Source organism: Dicentrarchus labrax, unplaced genomic scaffold, assembly GCF_905237075.1.
Source record: "Dicentrarchus labrax unplaced genomic scaffold, dlabrax2021, whole genome shotgun sequence".
Lineage (NCBI taxonomy): Eukaryota > Metazoa > Chordata > Actinopteri > Moronidae > Dicentrarchus > Dicentrarchus labrax.
In genome coordinates this window covers 7,767,060-7,788,732 of record NW_026136706.1, presented here as the reverse complement: position 1 = coordinate 7,788,732, position 21,673 = coordinate 7,767,060, and the positions used below count along the sequence as shown (strand labels likewise).

General features: G+C 40.3%; 2 protein-coding genes across 2 annotated transcripts; both read left to right on the top strand.

The window, feature by feature from the left end:
• The first annotated feature begins 339 nt into the window (after positions 1–339).
• Positions 340–4,455, top strand: LOC127365886 (pancreas transcription factor 1 subunit alpha). Its single transcript, XM_051404441.1, has 2 exons — positions 340–1,480; positions 2,344–4,455. The coding sequence occupies exons 1-2, from the start codon at positions 901–903 to the stop codon at positions 2,379–2,381; spliced, it is 618 nt and encodes a 205-aa protein (XP_051260401.1). The 5' UTR covers positions 340–900; the 3' UTR covers positions 2,382–4,455.
• A 10,176-nt stretch (positions 4,456–14,631) lies between these two features.
• Positions 14,632–18,378, top strand: twist2. The gene is made up of 2 exons (XM_051404443.1): positions 14,632–15,377; positions 17,802–18,378. The coding sequence occupies exon 1, from the start codon at positions 14,850–14,852 to the stop codon at positions 15,342–15,344; it is 495 nt and encodes a 164-aa protein (XP_051260403.1). The 5' UTR covers positions 14,632–14,849; the 3' UTR covers positions 15,345–15,377; positions 17,802–18,378.
• The last annotated feature ends 3,295 nt before the right edge of the window (positions 18,379–21,673 follow it).

Below are 21,673 nucleotides of genomic sequence, written 5' to 3'. Positions count from 1 at the left end.
TGAATTAAAGCGCATCGCCAAGCTGCCCTCCATCCAACCTCGAAGAAAGAACTCGCTTATTTGATTAACCCCAGAGTAATTACAGCGTGCGTCCTCTCCACGGGCTGACATTTAGTCAGTCATATCATTTACAAATTAGGAGTGTATTAATGTGGCTACTAGACTCAAATTATGTGGGACGAGTTGTGGTGATACTGTTGGAATATTTTACATCTTGTAGGTCTGTTTGGTATCTGACTTCAGTGCATAAAAATATGTCTAGACCAGAATAAACCCAAAGGCAAAAACAACAGAAAATCCTTCTTTCCAATTGAAATCTCGTTACATTTTGTACAAACAAAGAGCTTTCATATGTTTCTGACAGTAGTGTTTGTTGTCAGCTGAGCTTTAATAGATAAAACAATCCCATTCAGAGGCCACCGGGTTTGCATGGCCTGCTGCGCCATAATGCTTGGCACAAACCCTCCAATGACGGTTCAACACTGAGTGTTTTTTGTCAATATTAGCGGGACTACTTGGGAGGAAGTTTATAATTGGACACGTGTTTTCCCCGCTTTTTGTCGTTTGGAGATCAACTGATTCCTTTGTAATTCGTTTTTAAAGCAATGAACGATCCACAAGGAGGGGTAAAGTGTTCTTAAGAGCTCCCTTTCAGCCTTTAGAATTGGCCAGAGCAACCCGCCGGGAAACATGGAGGCCCTGGAAGTATTTAATCCAGGAGATGTGCCCATGAGGTTGTCACACAGCAGAGATTCAGACATGTGCAGGTAGGCAGTTACCAGGTTGTTGAAGAAACCCCGATCTGCTCTCTGCCTTCAGAGACTGTATCCATCAGTCCTGCACAGTTTCATTTTCCGACCAGAAAAAGAAACAGAACAATTACATTTTTATTTTTAAATTATGGAGGACATACTTTTTGATTTCGAACAGGATGGCAACACTGATTATGCATTTTGGGGACAGATGGACCAAAACTTCCAGCTTCAGACGCAACTGGACACTTTCCTGCTGGACTACACAGCAGCCACAGGCCAGCTCTCGCCCTGGTCCTCCTTGGGCAGTCAGTCCATGTTCCCGGAGGCACAGCTGACCTTCACCGACCTCGACGTGCAGTCTCCGGGTGCGGGTGTCTGCGCTGAAGGGGAGACCTCCTCCGTGGACGAACCTCTGGAGGTGAGCAAGCGCAGGGCGCGGCGGCTAGTCACCCATCACCCGTACAAGGTGCAGCGGCATGCCGCCAACATCCGGGAGAGGAAGAGGATGCTGAGCATCAATTCCGCCTTCGAGGAGCTGCGCTGCCACGTGCCGACGTTTCCCTACGAGAAGCGGCTGTCGAAGATAGACACCCTGAGGCTGGCCATAGCCTACATCGCCCTGCTCAGAGAGATCCTCATGTCGGGCTGCGACCCCAAATCCTACGTGGATGAGTGCATGAAGAATGGCTACAAGAATCAAACCAACGCCATCTGGAACACAAGTGGTGAGCTGATCGCTATCATTAGCCCATGAAATTGTCATTAACTAATGAATGATCGAGTCTGCAGATGAGATCAGAGTAATGTTAAAGCTTAACTTCAGCCAATGTGTTGACAGGAATATTAATAACAGCATCATCCGTAACCAATGCATCATCAGTCTTATCTCATCCAGTTTTTTGCAAAATGTTTGGGCATTGTTTTTAAAAGAGACAGGATAGATAATATAGAATATTACAGAATCTTTCTTTATATATGACTTAAATTAGCCCTGAATAAAACATTATGGTCATAAACAAACCAAAATGTAAAATACCTGATCTTTAAAGCTTCAATTAAGTTTCTTCTGATTAGCCAAATATACATTATAATAGAGAATATAATCACATACAGCACAAGCTTCCACCACAACACAAATAAAAATGATATATTTTTTTGTCTATATCTTTGTTAACCTAAATACTTATAGAGAGGCTTTTGATGGTTAATTGAAATGTAATTGTCTTTCAGTGGACAGAAAGAATGAATTGTTGTTATTCACAGTAATCTCAGCAGACATTCATTTTAATCAGCTTGTTGTGTGTCTGCTGCACACTTTTATCCCCAGGTGTGTTTCCCTCATGCATTTGCTGTTAAATGAGCCTCATTTCACCAAAACACAAGTAGCTGTATTCTTACTGCCTCCATGCACTTAACTAATTCTGTGGGAATCTGCTCTGAAGCCTCTTTATGGGGCTTTTCAGCAGTAAGTGTGCCCCCATTGTGTAGCCCCAGACCTAGGACTTGTTAAACAGTCATTAAAATGTATCAAAACTTATATGTTTGTCCTGCTTTTGTCTCCTTCTGCCCCCATGTTTTCCCTTCCCAGATCTGACAGCCCGCCTCTCTTGGATAAAGTGGGATTAACTGAGGATCATGGGGCACCCTGAGTGTGGAGATCTCAGCGGGGAGGAGGTTCAGGTTTGTTCCTCCCTCTTCTCTCTACATGTCAAAGACAGGCGGCCGGGCCGGCGTGACAAACCCCGACCGATCGACATCTGCAGACTTCTCAGCGGGTCACACACCTCCAGGCTTTCTCAACCCTATCCACTCCTTTCGTCCTCGGTGGCTTTTAATATTCTAATTTATTGTTGACTGGTAATTGAGAGCCATTGTTTCTGGAGCTAGGGGGGAAGGAGGGTTGGCAGTGTTTGTCCAAATTGATGGCACTTGTGAAACAGAGAGAGAGAGGGGCACACTGGCATGAGACTGAATGGACTCCATAAGGGCTCATACTTCTGCATGTAGCGCTGAAGTGTTTTCTGGACTCTCGCTCATTAGTCTGCGAGTCGATGTGTTAAAAAGAGCCTTGGTGATGTAAATGAGACAATGGGCGTTAGAAGCAGAATCAGTGCAATGTGTTTTAGCATGTCAGGTGCTGTTTCCAAAGATGGCAATAAGGCTAATCTGTTTTATGTGCAACCTCTATCATCTGTTGTGTTATTTATTCATTTATTTATTTATAATGATTGCGTATTTATGAGAAAATACTTATTCATATTCGTACAAACTGTGATTATTTATTGTTCTGTAACTCCATAAGACTGCTGTGTTTATTTTGATGTCCTGTACATTTGAAGCTACTCCATATGTGAAAGTGGATCACAACTTTAATTTAAATGTGTTGGTTAACAATGATCTCTACTGAAGATCATAAAAAGCAACCTATCCCTCTCCAGTTTGGTTTTATTTGTGGTATTCCTTGATGTCTTTTTGTACTGGGGTCTTAAACCTGTTATAGAGGTCAGTCAAGCACCATCATCTCTCTTTTGGGCTAAGCACATTGTCCCTGATTTCTTTTCCTGTTAGCTTTCGATAACCCTTAAATTTGGACGGATATTTCTGTTCATACCAGGGGACTAAGTTTAACCAACTTGTTATTACACCCCATAAATGTAGTCAACACTCTAGGACAGTGAGTCCAGGTGCGGCGGAGCTGTGCTCACCAAATGATCAGTGTTACAGGTGTCCTTCCTCAGAGTGAGCTTTATTCCCAGCTTTTAACTATTCCTGTGCCTAACAGCATGATGGATGGACTTCTAGTGCTAGCTGAGCCAACCCTTAAAACCGCTGTGAAAAAGGACAAGATTTTCATGTTTAAGTTGGAAGGTAATAAAAAAACAGCCTGATACTATATAATCTTATATTTCTATATTAAATGTCATCATCTAGTGACATGGAATTCCTATTACTTTGTGGTGGCATCACTGAAAAAACTACAATAACAACTGTGACTGGAATCATTGTAGCAATTTGTAAATGAATGGATAGATAACTAATACAAATAGTTTGGGCTGTCAGTGCAATTAAGAGTAGATTTATTTGATATGGGAGTAAGGAACTATGAAGCATTGATATGAAGCATGACAAGATTCGACTCGGTTAACAAGTAAATTTTTAGTTATTGATAACTTGTCGGTTATTGCTGCCTGGCTAAGACAAGAAAGCAGTCTACAGCCTTGTTAGCGCCTCTGAGAGGCTGTGGTAAGGTATAGCGGTTCTTTAAAGGACTGATGTTTAGGATTTAGTGGCAGCTAGTGGAGAATTTGCAGATTGCAACTTTGCCTTACCCTCTCCTTTCAAGCATGTTGGAGAAACTACAGCGGTGTTTTGAGCTACCGTAGACTCACCGCACTCCCTCTGTAGATATAAACAACTCATATTAATGTAACAAAATGCAACAACTCGTACTTTCAGGTGATTATGCACTAATGAAAACATACCTATATTATATTCTATTTCTGCCAATAGATCATCCTAAATGTTACACACTGGACCTTTAACATCAGCGATAGCAGGTTTACAATGTTCACTATCTTGTTAGTGTGTTATCATGCTAATGTTTGCTAATTACTGTTTATTTATACTGTTTTTTCTCTATCCACTTTGCTGTTACATTGGTATTTCCCCATTGTGGGACAAATAAAGGAATATCTATCTATCTATCTATCGATACAAAGTAGGGATACGATTCATGTGAATGTCATTAGTTTTGCAGGTGGTCATAAAAACTGTTTAAAACAAGTTTTGAGCTGATGATGGTCCTTAATGGGAAGTCAGAGGATCACCAAATAATGCACCCCACCAATATCTGGCTGATTCCTTTTATTCAGCAGTATAATTTCTCATAGCCTGAGCTTTTCTCTCAACAGTCCACAGATGTTGCTCCATGCACTAGTCAGATGTGTAAAACAGGCAAAGGGAGTCAACAACATACCCATTCTTCTTTTACACGTGTGATTTTAGTGCCACTAATGGAGCCCTTAGGAAACAATTAAGAAGCAACCCAGTTGAGATTTACACATAGCTTACAGGTGATGTATAGCTAATGAATTTCAGGTTTGAGAGTTTTGGTCACAGTAAATTAAAAATGGGTCCCTAGTTATTCTGAAGACCAAATTAATTACATTCAAACCTTGTTTCAAGTTACTTGAATTTATGTGTTGGCACAATTTTCCACGTATTTTACAGAATGACAGGATGAAATACATATTAGTACTTGGAACAACAAACGCTGTAAAATTAAATTGGACAAGTCGATTTATCCCATTTGGAAACATTCAATCAATTACTTTTACTTTGTCCGTGTGTGAGCATGTGTGTGTGCTATTACAGGTGTCACAGATGTTCTACATACTGCACACCTGTTGGATGTCAATGTGCACAAGAGACCCTGGATTATGTAAGGAACAGGTTCATGTGGCTGAACATGATTTAAAAATGAAACATCACTTAGAACTGAGTTTTTAGATCTTTTAAAGGAGTTGTTTTTTTAATGATAGCAGTCACCAAATTACAAGTGACCTTTGTGGCACTCTGATGCTCAGTGACCCCTGGGTCCCTCTGGTGGTATTGGTTGGCTAAATGTTTTAGGGATTTATTGCTGTAGAAGTTTCTGATGCTTTGTGTTAGAATTAATCACTTTTTGAGCTGAGCTTTAGAAAGATTAATAACTGCCGGGACAAAGACTGATATTTAAGCTTTGTCTTTGTAATATTTGATGTTCAGGCTGCACATGTTACAGATACAAAGCTGAAAAGAAGTACTCAGCAAGTATTCTAAAATAATCTGTATTTTAGAGATAGATATTTTATACTTTTTAAATGATCATGACAACTGAGTAAATTCCATGTGCTGATGAAGCTCATTAAATACAGTTGAAAGCTCCAGAGAAAGCTAAGGGGACATGAGTTAAGATTTTTCTGTTATTTTTCTTTCTCAAACTCTGTAATTAGATACTTACTGATATATTTATGTATTCAATAAACCAAGTAGATAAAGTTTAGAAATTGACATCATGTAATATTTCCTAGCCATCACCAAGAGATCTTGACCGATCAAAAAAGCTCTGAATACCATTCAGATGAGACATGATTCAGTCAAGGGGAAAATTCTGGGGGCCAGAATGAATGGCATTCCTCCAGTCTGTGGACTGCATCAGGCTTCTTTTTTTGAATTGAGGTAGTTTATTGATTTAACATCCGGAAGACATAGACTGACAAACACTGCAAAGCTGTTCTGCCTTCGGCCGGCAGGTGTGTTTATCATATTAGTGTAACTCTGGAGTCTGGGCCTTGCTCCTTGTAAATATAATTAGTGTATCACATCCTGTTGGAACAATGTAGGGGTCTGGTGGTGGAAGAGATCTGAAACAGCCCTGAAGAAAGGTACAAAATCTGTTTGGGTTTTTTTTTATGTGGCATATTGGTTGTACAGTAAATCCACCCAAGTCACATAAAACATTTTACCAAAATAGACCCTGTGTCCATTACAATGGACGTGACATGACAGGGGATTCTTTTTTACTTTTTGCAACATTTAACACCACTCGAACCCTCAAGTCCATTGAATTGGACGTTTAACAACGAATCAAACGGCAGTATAGCTTTGCTTGTTGTATGAAAAAAATCCACCAGACGGAAGAGAGGCATGGCAGGGCTTCACCTCACACATCGAAGTAAGGATCATTTTCAACAGTTTTACTCACATTTATAGATATTTGTGCCAAGATTTCATAGTTTTGATATAATATTGAAAGATGGAATGTATGAATAGAAGTGTAATATCACATGTTTCAGTGCAAGTTCTTACAGAGGAGTTTTTCAAATATCGCTGTCCATTAGAATGGACAGTGGGTCAGAAACCATGTTATTGAACTCAATTGGCCAGTATTGATGAATGACCTTATTATTATAAAAACAGTACATCAGAACAAGAGAATGAGTTGATAATCAGTTGAAAATATTCCATATGCAGAACAAAAAAGAAAAAAAAAAAATTTAAAAATATATATTCTAAAACTGTTTGGACCTTACAAAAAAAACATTTGAACTGTTCCATGTGATGTCAATGTGACAATTATAAGACAAAAAATAGGAGAGTTGTGTCATATGATGTTGGTATTTTAACAACTGTTTGGACCCGATGTCCATTGAAATGGACAAAAAAATAACAATTAAAGAGTTTTGATAAAAAAATGTTTTTATTGATTCTCATTCTGGTTGCATTACAGATGGGAAAAAGTCATTATTATATTTTTCACAATCTTGGAACATAAGGCGGGTCTAAAGGGGTTAAAAATATGGTGCTCTTTAAAATTAAATTGCTCACTTGGAAGTTCTCTACAAGGCCGGAGTTTTGGCTACACTTTTCTTAGGATGAAAATAACAATAAATCACTTGATCCACAAGATACACTGCCTGCAGTGTTCACTGAGACAGACTCAGAGATGGCAAACTTTTGTTTGCTAGGTGGTCAAATATTGTTTTAAAGGTGGAAAAATCACTGCTATATCACAGGTACAATATCACACTCTGGGGTCAGACTGTGAGACAAATATCCACCCCCACACAAACAATGTAAAACTCCACGGTGGTGTGATCCTTAGAACAATTAGTGCAAATTTCCAGCATTCAGCTGCAAGTGTCACCCAGCCGGATTTATCAGACTGGGTGTGAAGCTCCTTTAATACTCAACGATGGATCTTTCTGTTCCCCACACTGCCATGCTCAATAAGCTGCATCTAGGATGTAAAACAGTACTTTAAGAGTACTTCACAAAGCAAAGATTTGTTGATTTTGCTTTCATTGCAAACTGTGAAAGTGCTTAACTGACTTATAACAGCCACAGCCTGCCTAAAAAGGGCTAGTTCGAGGTATTTTAAATTGTGCAAGTGTTCATAACCTGCACACACAACTCAAGCTTCACCTCCATGGTGTGGGTAGATAGAAACGTCTCATTCTAAGGTAACAAAAACACTATTATTACTATATTCAGGTGATTGTACAATAATGAAAACATACATATGAATATTGTATTCCATTTCTGCCAATAGATTCTCCTAAATGTTACACACTGGACCTGGCAATGTGTGAGTATTACATTTTTCGCATTCAAATAATTTGCATGTAAACATACATACAAGTGAAGAACAGTACTATTGTGGAAAAAGTTCAAAAGATCATATATCAATTACCATGCATGACATTAGTAACCTATCATTTGTCATGTTTCAATGGATCCAAGAGCTTTAAAGCAAGAATATAACTGTATATATAGAACCTGTGACTGTTTAAAAAAGGCTGACATCTAATCTAATATATGGATTATTCTGCAAAACAGAGTAACCCAAAAAGTTTACAAAAAACAAACATCCACCACTGTCAAATAAACAAAAATGCTGACTCCCCGGAAGTCTCGCACCCTGCACTCATCACCATGGTGACCCAGTGTGTTGGCACTTTAATAGCTGTGAAACTCTAGTTAAATAGCTCACCTGGTTTTCTCATTACAGCTCCTCTTCACAAGACCACGCTTTTAGCCTCAGAGCTAATAACTCAGATCAGAGTGTGTGAAGGAGAAATGTGGTGTCGTCTTTACAATGTGTCCCAGGGGCCCACGCTCAAGGCCCCTGAACAGTGGGGGGCCACGCATTTGAAGCCTTCTCAGATGAGCACTGGAACATTCAATAATTTCCTCCTCGGATTAGAGCTACAGCCCTCCTGGTGGCCAGAGCAAACACAAATAAACAGTGTTAGCTTTTCAGGAGCTAAGGTGTTAGCTGTGTGAGGTAAGAGAGCTATCAGGAAAGGCAGTGAAATGAAACATACATTATAATGTAACGTAATACATTATTCTACTAGTTTGGGCCACAAAGATTCATTGTCCTGTAGCTTCCAGTCTATAGCAGAGCTGAGGATGTTGTTGGTGACACAGGTGACACTGAGGGAGTGACAGTGGACTGTAAATGCCACCCCTCTGTTGACATCCGCTGATCTTCACCCTACTTGTCCTATCCCAATCAGCAGAACAAACAACACAACTGTTTGCCCAGCCTTTCTGCACTGCCTCCCCAAAACTACCCAAGTCTAATCTTGCTGTTGCCCAACCTAGTCGGGCCACCTGGCTAACACATCGCACTGTGAACCTGGGCCAACCGTCCTGCTAACCTTGGCACCAGGGTCACAAGTGCAGCACTAATTGCGCTGCATTATTTGTGCAGGAGGCTGCCCCATCAGCACCCGAGTGCACAGTCTCTCTGTGATTTGTTCAGCAAATTTACTCAAATTTACTAAATTTACTCTGACCCTACAAGACCAGCCCCCCCTCCCCTCCCCGTCCCTGTTGTTTGGCCTGGTTAAAGTTCAGATTCTGGAAGTAGTACATGCATAATGAATATAATTGTGTTATAGCCAACATAATTGGTTGGGCAACACTGTGTTTTGTAACTGTCAAGTCAATGAAGTGCATTTGAGTTGAGTTTGGGTTGAAATTAAGTTTTGTGGCTTTGTGCTGAAAGCTTTCTCCTATTGGACAAAACTGATCAAATAAACAGCTTGCTGATCTGCAGCCTCTATAGCTAATCAATTTGTGTATACATATGTAACTCAGGTGGTCAGCCATTAATCATAGGGGTTGATCCCAAAGTGGGTGTATATGGTGAAAAAATGTCAGTTGCTTTGTACAAAGGAATCCGTGAAATTCATGTAATATACCCGTAATATAAATTTTCTAAATATCGTTTTATTTTTCAGCTTCATTTTGATGAACAGTTAGCGTTTTGGAACTAGGTAACCTAACAGATACAGCATGTGCCATGAAATGGACACAGATCTGTATATCACGATTTCTTTTCTCCATGCACATCTCCCATAGAGCGTAATGCTTTGGAGAGCTGCACTTCAAAGCTCGGCTTGTTCATTGGACGCCCATAACTCTACAGGGGCAGCAGGGCAGAGTCAGGTATTGAGCATACAGATTTTGAGGGGTGGCGGTGGTGGTGTGTGCGTAGGGGAGAGTTGGGTTATTCTGCCCTATTTCCCTCTCCACCTTCAGATATCAAAGCAAACTCTGACAGTGGGGGTCTCTGGCATCCCGGGCCCCTTTCCACACAGGAGACAAAGCATCGAGCAGCAAGTCTGCATCATATTAAACAAAGCCTAAATGCTTCAAGCTGTTACACACTCCCCAATGAAACCTTTATGAAAGGGCCCCTAATGCGATTTCAGAAACACCTTGTCATCAGCCCTGGAGCAGCAGAATGGAGAAGTGTGGATATATGAATGAATAGGTTCTTGGCGTTACTGAAAGGTACTGAAGAATGACTGTATGAGTGGAGGTGCCTATGGTTTTATTGCCCAATATGTACCTCGTACAGATATTGCCAGTTGTTTCATTTACTGTAAAGGCCTCTGCTAAATACAGGCTCTTATTAGAAACACTGACTGTGACTGATAATGCTTGGTTTTGATATTTCATATAAATATATAAAAGCTATGCACTGCAACAGCTGACGAAGAACTTCAATAACACCCATTTAAAGCTAGAATTTTACAATGTTTTATGTTCCTTTGTTGATGTTATGAAATCAGTTATCAATCAGTTGTTTCTTTATAAAAACACTGAGGTTTCTCAAACATATCTTAGTCATTCAAATTTCTGTCATGTCTTAAGTGTGAGGTCTTGCAGAACTGACATGTGAGTCACATTTTCACAACTTACTGGAAAAGAACTGCACAATAAAACAGACATAGCTTTTGGTTTTCTCATATTCTGGGAACCACCAACGTCTTAGTAAAGAGCAGGGTTAGAAAGACAACTAACAAAAAATGTTTTTGTACTGTATGTCAGTGATGTTGTTTTTGTTGCTGTGGAGTCAAATCATTTTTAGTATTCCCTGAAGTTTTATTTTTTTTATTTTTTGCTTTTTGATGCCATTAATACCATTAGTACCAATAGTACCATTCTTTTTTTAATGGGTACCACCACACTTTCAGCCACTGTGTAATGCTTAAGATTATGAAACTGCCATGTATCACTCCAACACAATTTATTAGCTATATTATCCTTTCAAAGTCAATATATTTCTCCTCTGAAAAGGTGATCATACGCTGTTTTTGCTGCTGTTTTTTCACAGAAACAGAACCCTGTTACTGGTTGTTAAATCAGTTTTTTTCAGTACATGTCATCAGGTGTTTCTTGGCCTGTTTGCGTTACAGAACTGGGCTGTAGTCAATATGTAAACGGTTACTGTAATGGAAATGGTGGGGCTACAGGTAGCTTTAAAAGCGATTGCACTGCTGGTAATAGACACTGTATTCTGTGCAATGAGAACCAGCTGGGCCTTTCCTCTGCTGAACATCTTTGGTTCATCTTGAATCACTTTCGGACACACACACACACACACACGCAGATACACACACATATACAAGTGCGTATATGGAAAGGCAGATGTAGCTACACTGATGCATACAATAATCAGGTGATAATATATACTGTACATGAGTTTAAAGGCACATACTGTACATGCACACATACACAAGAAGACGCATGTGCATGCACACAGGCCATGGCTTTAGATCCTCTTGCCAAGATCATTTGGGGTGAGCCTCACAAGTGTTTGGGGAGGTTAAAGTCAAAGGTAACTGATCCTGGCAGACACATGGACAGTAAAATTCCACTCATCACAGCCTCTAACAAATCATCTCTTCCATAACTTCCCTCACACATCCATAGCCGTCTCTGTCAGATCAAAGACTGAAGTGAATCATCATGCATCCATACATTTGGCCTCTTTCCTCTGTTTTCGTCTGTATCCTTCCTTTCTGTTTCTCGCTGAACCTGTTTTTTATCTCTCAACACCTCTCGGCCTCACTTCTTGTCTCGCAAGCAATCATTTCTGTTTACGAGGTTGATGCGATAGCAGAAGGCTGTGCATGCAACAGGGATGTGTTTGCACTGATGTAACAGCAGAAGGGATCTGGGCTTATTAAGGCCATGCCCTCAAACCCATGTGGATCTAGTTTTAAAGGTGTCAGACAAGACAGAGGTACGTCATTCTGCTCAGCTGAGTTACAGCCGGAGCTCATCTTTGATCTGAGAGGCAGGTCATTCCTCTCTCTCTCTCTTCCCCCCATTCTGTCTCTCTCTCACTTCATTTTGCCTTCTTTGCCTCTCCGTCTCTTTCTCCCTTCATCTCTCTCGGGGGTTCTTACGAGAACCACAGGGACCAAAAATTCCTCTCAACTCCAATGAGCATTGGGTGAGATTTACATGAATCATTTACTGACATCCACAGGGGATAAAAAAGCAAATGAGCCAGTAACTCCTTTTTGGTCCATATTTCAGTATTAAAATGTTTTCACAGACCTTGCTGAGACACTAAATGATCAGCTCAAGATAATTTTTTTACGTCTATTAATGTAATTCTACTTCAATAGGAAAAGCTCAAAAAGCTCAAAATTTTACACCCCAAACAGAGTTAAATAAAAAAGGTGTGCATGCTGAAGTGCCAAGTTTGCAAGAATGTATGTTAAATTATTACACTTAAGCTTTCTCGCAGCTTTTCACATGATTTTCCGTCTATGTTTTGCAGTGGAATATGATCGGGAAAGAATTCTAATCAGTTTGGGAATGAGGCAAGCTGTCATCCTCATCATTCGCTGCTTGCCTTTTTGAACAAGAGTTTGCTTACCATTGCCCAGAGCATATACAGTGGATGGAAAAGTGCTGGCCAGGGCCCCTTCTTTTTTCTTCTTGTGAAGTGTGTATATGTGGAACGTACCACACAGACGTTGTGCAGGATCAGCCTCTCACTCTGCAAGTCTGAACCTTCTCCCCTGGGCATGGAGGCCTCCTGCAGCTGAGCCAGGGAGCAGAAGGTCAAAGGGCATAATCAGGGAAAGTGTGTGTGATTGTGTGTGTGTGTGTGTGTGTCTGCTCCTGCATGTGCATATTCTCTCTTTTTTGCAATGCACTCACACGTGTTTAAGCATTACTTTCATATTTGCATGTGTGAAACATTACCTTCTTTATAAAGAGGTTGTATGAAGTAGGCCAGAAAAATTTAACCACACCTCGACCTATACTGAGGCATGCCAGGGTCTGAATTAAGAGCTCTGGCACTGAGTAAAAGTAGTGTGACAGTCACCATTACCAGTGGGACCCAAAACACAAAGCAGACCAGGGTTTTCTATAGGCCAAGGGAGCTTTCAAGGGAAAACCAGGATATGTCCCAATACCAAGAGCACTCATGGGTTTAAACAATGTTGTGCAACTTTCAGGAGGTACTCTGTTCTGCCCCATTTACATCAACCAGTCTACTTGGACGTGTAGAACACACATAACACGGGCACATGCACTCAAGATACTGCAGTTTGATTATTTTCAGATAGTCTTGGTGAACTAAAGTGTACACTACAGTGTAAATTAGCAAAATTGCTTCCTAATAAGAGGTAATTACTCAGTACAATTTGATTAATGGTAGACTCACATTAACAGTTGAAGCCTTGTTTATTTAAACATTTCAGGAACATCATCCAATATTATGTTTTTGTGGGGAAAGTTAAAAGTGTACAAAAAGGTAAAAGACTTAAGAATTTGATAAGAAATCATATCAAATGTATTAATTCAATATTGTTAGATACTTTTAATTTTCTTCAAAAAGACACAATTAAGCAGATCACTCCTATAATGTCAAGAAATTTGGATTTAATTCATTTTTCCCCAGACACTGTTTCTTTCTTTTTAAAAAAAATGAAAATAAAATGACTTGTGACATGATATTTCTGCAGTTTCTGGGAGCCAAACAGAAACAGTGATTATAGCCCAAAAAAAACACAACAATATAGAACCACAGATATCTCTAGAGGTCAGTCAGCTGATTTGGACAAACTGCATTTTGGCAGTGGATAAATTCAGCTCTATAATGAGAGCCACCTGTGCGCCGCTCTGTGTAGGGAAAACATGACATGACAGATGAAGAGGTGGACCGCTGACAAAATGCATGGAGAAACCGTCCACTGGAGGTATCCGCAGAAACCGGAGAGCTCCTCGGTTAGTTTAAGCCTCCTTCCTGTTATACTTCCACATTATAGAAGCTGTGAGAGCGTACCGACTTGATTCGATTAAAGATCAAGCGGATAGATTTCTTCAAGGCAGGCGAATTTGTGCGTAAATCGCCCTCCACAGAGCAGATATTCTGCACTGAAGAGGGGAGCATAGCATTTACTGTACAGTTGTGGATTGAACGCATATAAAAGGCCAAGAGAGTGACTGCACTATGGCACACAGCCTTAATGCCACGAGAAAAATCTGATTTTATACAGCAGTTAACTGACCCCCGTGGCACAGGCGGGTGCTTTGCTTTAATAAAACTCCCCAGCCTAAAAAAAAACATGCTGAGACGTTTAAGGGAATATTATCAAAATGTATAAAAATGAATTTATTATCGAAACCATATATTAATTATTATCACAGATAATTCAAGATTAAAAAAAAGAATTCTAGAAACTTTTTTTTAATGATTATTTGTAATAATGCAACACATAATTCATAATTTGATTAATTGTGGTTCAATTAGGCATTTCAGTTAAAACACACAAATAAATAGTCTGTTTGATGATGGGACTAACTGCACACAAATAGGAAAAATCAAACAAATTTCCGTTGCTTTTGACAGTAAATAAGTGCCTTGTTTCGGTCATCTCCCAGACATATGAAACCATGACTGGTCCCTCCTGCTTATTAGCGGACCAAGACGCACACTAGCTCCCCCTTCGCCCTCAAAACCCCTCCCCTTCCACTCTCAAAACTATTTAGCATCTGAAACCGGGATAAAGTTTCCAAAAAAATTTAAGGAAAAAACTTCCTGCGTGAGGAGAAGCGTGCCAACCTCCAGTTTGAAAAGCAGTTTCTTCCAAAGCAAGAAGCGCAGAGAGTGAGACATCCTGACATACTTCCCTTCATCTTTTCGGATATCTATACATTTTTGTAACCACGGCTTCAAAGGTGGAGACCGTTTTCTCCGCTCTATCCCTGCATTTCTTCAAGAAAGAAATGGAAGAGGGCTCCAGTTCTCCGGTCTCCCCTGTGGATAGTCTGGTGACCAGCGAGGAGGAGCTGGACAGACAGCAGAAACGCTTCGCGAGGAAGAGGAGACACAGTAAAAAGTCCAGCGAGGACAGCAGCAGCAGCAGCCCGGGTCCGGTGAAACGGGGGAAAAAACCGAGTCCGAGCAGCACTCAGTCGTACGAGGAGCTGCAGAACCAGCGGGTCCTGGCCAACGTCCGAGAGAGGCAACGGACTCAGTCTCTGAACGAGGCCTTTGCGTCTTTGCGCAAAATTATCCCCACGCTGCCGTCGGACAAACTCAGCAAGATACAGACGCTGAAGCTCGCCTCCAGATATATTGATTTTCTCTGTCAGGTGCTGCAGAGCGACGAGATGGACAACAAGATGTCCAGCTGCAGCTACGTTGCGCACGAAAGACTCAGTTACGCGTTCTCCGTGTGGAGGATGGAGGGTGCTTGGTCTATGTCAGCATCTCACTAGCACCCAGAGACCTTCACTTACAATGCCAAAGCGGTGGGTACCACAGTCTGGAGCAAAGAAAATCGTACATTAATAGCATCCGTAGCCTTAGAAGTAGCAGAAAATTAGGTGTGAATAATGACTGGACAAATAGTGAGTAAAAAGTTAAAGAGCAGTATTAGGAGGTTGGCTGATATAAATGTATATGAGGCAGATTTACAGATTATTTTCAGTATACTGTGAGTTTTCCTCCTAAATTAATTCCCTTCCCTGGCTTCATTTTCTGTAAAATATGAATAGTTGTATGGTGGTGATTTGGCCACGTGTCTTGGATTTGGAGGATGTAATTTATAGCCTGCTGCCACATTTGGATTCATACCATATATATCCCAAGAAATCAAATCACAAAGCAAATCTGTGGGCGGACGTTGAGATGGTTCGCATGCATCAGCTGTGCACAGCATCACAATTTACATTCACATGTTCAGAAGCACGCAGGCTGTGTTGGGCGCGCTTGTTATGTGTGTGGCAGATTTCACACCGAGGCCTCAGCATCTTTCCAACGCCTCTCTGTGCGCCTGCAGCCGGATGCTGCTGTGCGCAAGGCCTGGGTGACCCACAGACAACCGCTCCATCAGTTTGCATGTGGATGCACATCCAAGATCCCACAAGTATCCAGTCAAACCTAAACGCCAAAGTTCTGTTCAGGATGTGGAAAAATTAACATTTGTTTTGAGAAAGGGATTAGGCACAGGGAAGTAGGCGGATTAATATAAATAATGGAACATTTTCACATGCCAGGCCAAATGAAGAAATGCCTCGTTGACCAAAAATGACAACAAGTCTAATCTATGTTTGACCAGAAATGCATTAAATCAGCTGCTCGTGACTTTTGCAGTTAATCTTTATTCATTCTCTCTTAACAGCATTTCATAATGAGCTTGGTTTAAAAAAAAAAAAAAAAAGGACTGGGCCGCACCAAAACGCAGCTGTAGTGCCACCACGGGTAATTTATATCCACAATAGAGTGCTTTCCTGTGCGGAGACCGCAGGAATGGGCAGCTCGGCTGGACATGTAAGTTCAAGCCAGTGCAAGACAATAAAAACAGAGGCCCATATTAACGAGCAGTCAGGATTTGGTCACGTTATTTTGCAGATTTTCGCTCGTGCCGTGAGAGCCCATGTCAGTAAAGTTTGACAGCTGGGAGCAAAACCTTTCCTGGAGCTCAGTGTCACACTTCCTCTCTGGTGTGATTCCAGTGAATAAACTTGCAATTTGGCAACAGTGATGAGAGATAAAACAAAAGTCAAGCAACACTGATAATCTACTGAATTATGACACCACGACCAAATGATAACAGCTGGTACATTTTCAGACAATGCTTGATAAAACTTGTTCTTTTCAGTCAGTTTGAGCGGCTTTTGGGCTCTTATGTAGGCTAATTACTGATAAAACTGGCCCCAGCAATGACTCTTCCATATCAATTTAACAAAATAAAGGCACAGGTATTGTAATATGAGCTTTTTAATTTAAAGCTACCCCTTTTATTAGATGGTCTGACTAAAGAGCACAAAGTGGGAGACAGTAAATAACACCCCTGGTTAAAATAACTAGAAGCAGGGTTTGTTTAGTTCTCATGGGCCTGACATGCAGTCAGCAGACCGCCCATCAGCGAGGCTTTGTTGTCTTCTAAACCAAGCCTGGTGCCATGGGGCAAGAGGAATAAGCTTCATTACAGTGATTTGTGTAAGCACAGTTAATTTGAAGGTGGATTTTTTTTCTCCCCCTGAGTAATTGAGTTTAATTGACCTCCATGGAATGTAAAAGAAAATAACAAAGCACTGAAAGGGTAGTTTAGGCTTTCTAACAAGCTTAGAAAGTTACTTATTCTTTCTCAACACGTGTGACATACACAGAAAGGAAATATTCTATATATTCTGTCCTCTAGAATGAAGTTTATTAATTTTGTTGCATGGATTAAAATAGTCGAAATCAAAATTCACATGGGGATATTATTCATAAACTGGAGGAAAAAAAGATCTATAAAAACAGCCTTTTCAAACCGTGACCGGAGTGACCTTACTGATATATTTCAATAATGACTCTGGGCTTAATGTTGCTCTGAGGAATTACATTTTATTGTTTTAGGACTGTCCACTAATCCGCAGCGAAATGAAAACGCGTGAATTTACTCAGGTGCTTCAAACTAAAAGAGCCAGAGAAACAGTGTTTTTCTGTATTTCACTGCAGCTGCACAACTACATTCAAATACAAAATGTTCCTGGTGCCATATGGTTTTACTCAGCTCAGTGGCTAATAATTGATTCATTAATGACTTCCCACATGCACAACGAGCCAGTGAATGTTTAAAAATCAGATGTTGCAAAATCAATGCGTCTCCTGTGTAGTTTGCATTTCCGTGCCACATTATCAATAATGATTTTTCTGTGTATCTCTCCTCCTCCTCCTCTTCACAGACTGTTTACTTCTACAAAGTATGAATACCAAAGGAATTATTGAAGAACCCATCGACCTCAGAGGCATGGCGGAGAGACGTAATGTGACCCACAACTACAAACTCTTGGAGCGGTGTGTGTGTGTGTGTGTGTGTGTGGATGCAGATTCATCACACTGCTTCCGACTGTCTGGAGCTGTTTGTGGCAGAGAGGAGAGAGAGAGAGAGAGAGAGAGAGAGAGAGAGAGAGAGAGAGAGAGAGAGAGAGCGAGAGAGAGAGAGACCTGCAACTTGTATAGGCGAGAGGTGTTATAGCTCGGATTTACGGCCTGCCAGCAAAGCCATGCTTTACTCAATTTTTAGAAGGAAATATATTTTGTTTTTTCAAAAGACTTTAAACCAAAGTATAAATATATATATAAATGAATGCATATTGTACATACCTGTGTAAGTACGCCTATAGTAAAGGGACCAATGCAATTTAGAGTCATTTGCTGCATGGATTTATTTCATCGACTTTCTTTAGCAAGTCTCCAAACTCCGTCCAATGTACATTTTTGTTTTCGCTTATTTATTAAAACACATATTTTTGAACTAAATCTGGTTGATTTTTTTATTGTTTATTTCAGCTGTAGATGTTGAGCAATAACAAATGTATAATAGCATCTAGTTCTCCTGAAATAAATTCCCATAAAACCAGTCCAACTCTTTTAACGTTTCTGGTGAATTTCCATCTAACGAGATGATAATGAAAAGTCATTTAGACCAGCCTCAAACAATGTGTGTTTCTCAGGTTCAGGTTCCCCTGGTGGCTGCTACATTAGGAAAATAAAATACCAACACCATTTTTTTTTCACTGCTGGGTGTGAGAATTCGCCTTTTTCTCTCCCTCCTCTTGTTATGGAAAGAAAACTTTAAAAACCACCATAAAAAAATACAGCTTCATTAACAGTGGAGGAAATTTGAGCCAGTTTCAAACTCGCCCATATAAAATGCTTGTCCGCTTAAATAACGAGTAATCATTTCAAATGGCGATGCCTTCAGGCTCTTTAACGAGCAGGGAGCCCCAACAACCGCAGATAAGGACAATAACTCTCGGCCTGCAGCAGGAAAAAAAAAGAAAAAGAAAGCCCGGACTTCATCTAGACGACTGAAGAAATGTCTTTGAACCTCTCTCACTCACTCTTAAAACATTAAAATTGTTTACATCTCGTTTTCCCAGACGTGGTTAGATGCAATCGAAACACTGAAAGGAGCTCATTGTTAATGCGGGGCTACTAGTGTAAATGGTAGGTTGACTCTCTGGGACTCTTTCAGCTCAACTCTGCAAGTGTGGCTTTCTCTGCTGAGATCTCTGCTTTCAAGTTACACTTTTAAACAACTTAATAATTTCACCACCAGCAAAACAAACACTGGCCTTTCATTCTATCTGCAGTAAATCTATATTGTAGTTTAGATGGGTAGCAACTGGAACATTATAAATACCACTCAGACTATTTCCCTGGTGGAAAACTGCTTTATAAAATAAAAATATTCAGCAGACAATAAATGCCACATAAACTCCTTATTGTTTTCCACAGGCAAACTCTAAACTTTTGTGGAAATATTATAGTATTGATATTATTGCCAGTGCGGCTGATAGTCTCAAGGTCAGTGTGGTTTGAAGGGGAAACACCTGCAACCACAGCGGCTTTATCCTCCTGCTGCTGCACCAAACCCAAATGATCTCTTATTTATTAACACTTTACGTTACATAAATGTATATGGCAGTCTCACAGAGAGAACACCCAGATTTTGTAACGCAGAAGGCCAACTTTTTGTTATAATGTCTTCTACATTAGTTGATGTGATTAATTTGGTCGGCAAGTCATGTATACCTTGCTTTTTTAAATTTAACATGATGTTCACTAATGTGGTTCGTAAAAGGAAAATCACTTGTGCTCATTTCAAGGCCATGATTTTGAAATGTTGCTATTTATCTGACACAGAGAACTGTGAGACATTATGATCTCTATTGCTAATTCTAATGTTGGTTCAGGATTAACATGTCCCTGCATGACTACTGCAAGTCTTACAGTTATTAATCAGTAAATTTGGCTGAATATACACATGCAGGACAAACACACAAAGGACAGGGTCGTGTCCTGATTTAATGTTTCCTACACTTAAAATTTTTTGAGGGGGATAATTATCAAATATTCACAATTTAAGTAATTTCTCATAAACAATTCATTTAAGCAATAAGCAGCTAAATCTCTTCTTAAGACCTAAAAAATAAAAATTTCACAATAACATGTGAAAGATGAACAAGTCTTGGCTTTTGGCACGGTGGTCTTGGGTGCTGTTGGACAGCCCTTCCTACCTAGGTCGGCTTATCCATAGGAGCCCGTTTGATACCTGCTCATTATCCCGGGCCCTCACAGCTGAGCAGCACAGAATCACCCGGGGCCACTGCTCCAGCGGTGCGAGAGATCCAGATGTTTCCCGTAAAATCAGACGGAAAAAGCTACAAAACTTTAATTTGCAGTAAAAAGGGAATAAAGTAAAGGTTTACACTCTGTGTGCCTCAAACGGTATTCTGTGTTCGTCTGGTTCAGTAAAAAATCCGAAGGTTAGCCCTATACCACTTTGGAGGGGGATGTCGGCATCACTGAACTTCCCCTGTGTGTGTGTGTGTGTGTGTGTGTGTGTGTGTGTGTGTGTGTGTGTGTGTGTGTGTGTGTGTGTGTGTGTGTGTGTGTGTGTGTGTGTGTGTGTGTTGGCAAAGCTGAAAGTCAGCTGTGTCGATATTTCTCAGACTACAGATACATCTCAAGTATTGATCTTTCTGTTTTGGAGGATCACTTGATAAAAAGGATAAAATGAGTCATTATATTAGATTATAGTTTGTTAGTCACAAGTTGGCGTTATTATAAAGAAATGATGTGCTTTTCAAACATACAACATAGCATATCTATTAATAAATACAGTGTCGACAAATAAAATATTTGCTTTAAAAAAGAATAAAGTTATAATTTGGTACATAATTGAGCTAGAAATCATGTTATACTGGCATATTCTTCAGTTTCTGAACAATTTTTCAGTTGCTCTTGTTCAATTAGTTTTTCCAGCTACTTCTGTATTTCCCACTGCAGCCATGCACATTTCCTCAGAGTTTCCTCAAACATTTTCAAATCATTATAAACTTGCTGTTTAACATGAACATGTTGAAGCAGGTGCCGAATGTACAGAAACGTATCAGGCACAAAGGTAAGTGAAATATACAGAAATCTTCGCAATGCTGAGGTTTGAGAGAACCATCTTATTTGCCTCATGCAGTGAACATAGATGAATCAGCTTTGGCTTTGGTGTGTGCAGATGTATTGACAGTTAAATAAATAGAGCAATGCTGTTGCTCAACTGAGAAAACTTCACATAATGGAGAGTGAGTGAGATGCCTCTCAGCGTTCACAGGAACCTGGCAGAGCCTTGGCTGTCAAGGCTGCCTGGATGAAAAGGAATTACAAGAGGTTCTGGCCTTTTTCTTCAGCTCGTCTCTGCCTTTCCTTCATTCCATCATTTAATCAGAGTCCCCTAAGACTTTGATCCTGCACAGAGGGCCCCTGCTGCATTATCATCTGGCCTCAGGGCTAGTACCATTTTTTGTTTTTCAGACTTTATTTCTTCGGAGAGGGTGGACACACACAGTTATATGCACCCACACCTGAATTCTGTCTGATCCAGCTGCAATCTTTTGCTCATGGAGGAGAGAGCAACAATCACGAAACTAATGTAACATTCCTCTCATATTGGCTAACAGCCTCAAACCTCTGGTGGACATACAACATGACATTGCCTTTGTCAAACACTGAGAGACTCTCAAACTGGGCGACAGGACAGCTGATCATCCCTGTA

What these genes read in the sequence shown, in the direction of transcription:
- LOC127365886 (XM_051404441.1), top strand. Translation starts at nt 901, where the DNA reads ATGGAGGACATACTTTTTGATTTCGAACAGGATGGCAACACTGATTAT. An exon ending in CGCCATCTGGAACACAAGTG is followed by an intron (nt 1,481 to 2,343) that starts GTGAGCTGATCG and finishes TTCCCTTCCCAG; the next exon opens with ATCTGACAGCCCGCCTCTCT.
- twist2 (XM_051404443.1), top strand. Translation starts at nt 14,850, where the DNA reads ATGGAAGAGGGCTCCAGTTCTCCGGTCTCCCCTGTGGATAGTCTGGTG.